Here is a 1,491-nt window from a genome sequence, read left to right as displayed (position 1 = left end):
CCGAGTCGGAGTGCTCGGATTGGGTCGTGGCGCTCGCGCTGCTTATCGCATTCGCTTGATTTTCTTCTCCTTTGGGTTTATGCCAGCGGCGATGAGACGCCAGGTTAGCCGGGCAACTGAATGTTTTGTCGCACTCGGTGCAGCGGTACTCAACGCGCACGATGCGCGAGCACTTGTGGTGCGCCAGAGTGAGCGGGTCCGAGTATCTCTCTTTACACAGCTGGCAGATGAACTCACCCAGCTGTCTGCTCGCACCCTGCTTCGAGTCTTCCACAGGATCTTCCTTAATGCGTAGACCCAGAACTGGAGAGGTGGTAACTTCGTCTCGACTAATCGCTTTTCTCTCTTGAGGAGGTTTGCGCTTTTTGGATTGGCTGCTTTTGGAGTTTGGTGGTGGTGCGGGTCGTTTCGCAGAGTTGGGTACGGAGTCGACTTTCGTGCTCATTTCAGGGAGAGACGGTGATACCGGAGATCCGTTGACCGCAAAACCCCCGAGAATGGGCTCGAGGAAAAGCTCAGCCCGACTTAATGAAGCAGCAGAACCCTGATCATTGTGGTGCGTTGATGGATATTGGTTTGTGTAACCCTCGCCGTCTGGACGTGTCGGACTGAGAGAAGGAGCGCAGAATGATTCAGGCAGGCCTCCTAAACACACTCGATTCGGTGTCCTTTGAACAATGACTGAGGGAAGAGTTGTAGTGCAGAAAGAGTGGAACCCTGGACACGGGAGAACATTTGGAGTCGCCTCATCCTCGTCCCGCACTCTGTAGGACACTGCTCCAGCCTTTTTGGAGCGTTTTATCAGGAAACCCTTTGGCATAGTGGCGGAAGACGTCCAGTTAAAGTTGCTCTGTGTCGATTTGTTAAGAAGGAGCCAGTTGTGTGAACGCTCGAGACTTTTCTGAACTGATGCTTGCCGTCTCGCCCTTTTTAAAGCCACCGGACGCGTATTGTGCGTCAGTTAGGACGCAGATGGCTGCAATCCAGACGTCAATAGCAGGACCTGGCAACATGATCCACCCTGGGGTCTCAGAGAAGAGGAGCGGCAGATGTCAGCTTCCCCCCTCCCTCCCGTATCTTCCCCTCCTTCTCGGAGCCATACACTCCGTCCTCCCCGCCACACACACACACACACACACACACACACACACACACACACACACGGCCACCACCCCACCCCCGACCACTTGCCCCGTCCTTGACGGTCCCTCACCATTATGGAAATCAGTCACTGCCACACTCCAAGATTATACAACTTTTTTATTCAACGCTCCCCGCTGGGAGTCTATTCAACGTACACGTGCCGAACCCCTGCGTCCATTTATCTTAACAGAGGAATGTGTGTGCGTGTGTGTGCGTGTGTGTGTGTGTGTGTTTGTGTGTGTGTGTGTGTACGCAGTGTAAATATAAAAATTACCATTTTAAAATGAAATATTAGCACTTAATAAGAATATTAACTGCTTAATTCAGTTAGACGAGAATAAACTATAA

At 51.8% G+C, this 1,491-nt stretch overlaps 1 protein-coding gene across 1 annotated transcript in view; it reads right to left on the bottom strand.

The window, feature by feature from the left end:
• LOC108259779 (insulinoma-associated protein 1-like) overlaps nt 1–897 on the bottom strand; it is a 1,509-nt gene extending 612 nt beyond the window's left edge. The window contains exon 1 of the mRNA XM_017459501.3: nt 1–897. This exon is cut by the window's left edge and continues 612 nt beyond it. Within this exon, the coding sequence (XP_017314990.1) occupies nt 1–820 (820 nt within the window). The 5' untranslated portion in view covers nt 821–897.
• Between the last annotated feature and the right edge of the window lie 594 nt (nt 898–1,491).

The sequence above is a fragment of the Ictalurus punctatus genome, chromosome 28 (assembly GCF_001660625.3).
Source record: "Ictalurus punctatus breed USDA103 chromosome 28, Coco_2.0, whole genome shotgun sequence".
NCBI lineage: Eukaryota > Metazoa > Chordata > Actinopteri > Siluriformes > Ictaluridae > Ictalurus > Ictalurus punctatus.
The sequence above is the reverse complement of the archived record's forward strand: the minus strand, read 5'-3'. Positions and strand labels throughout refer to the sequence as shown.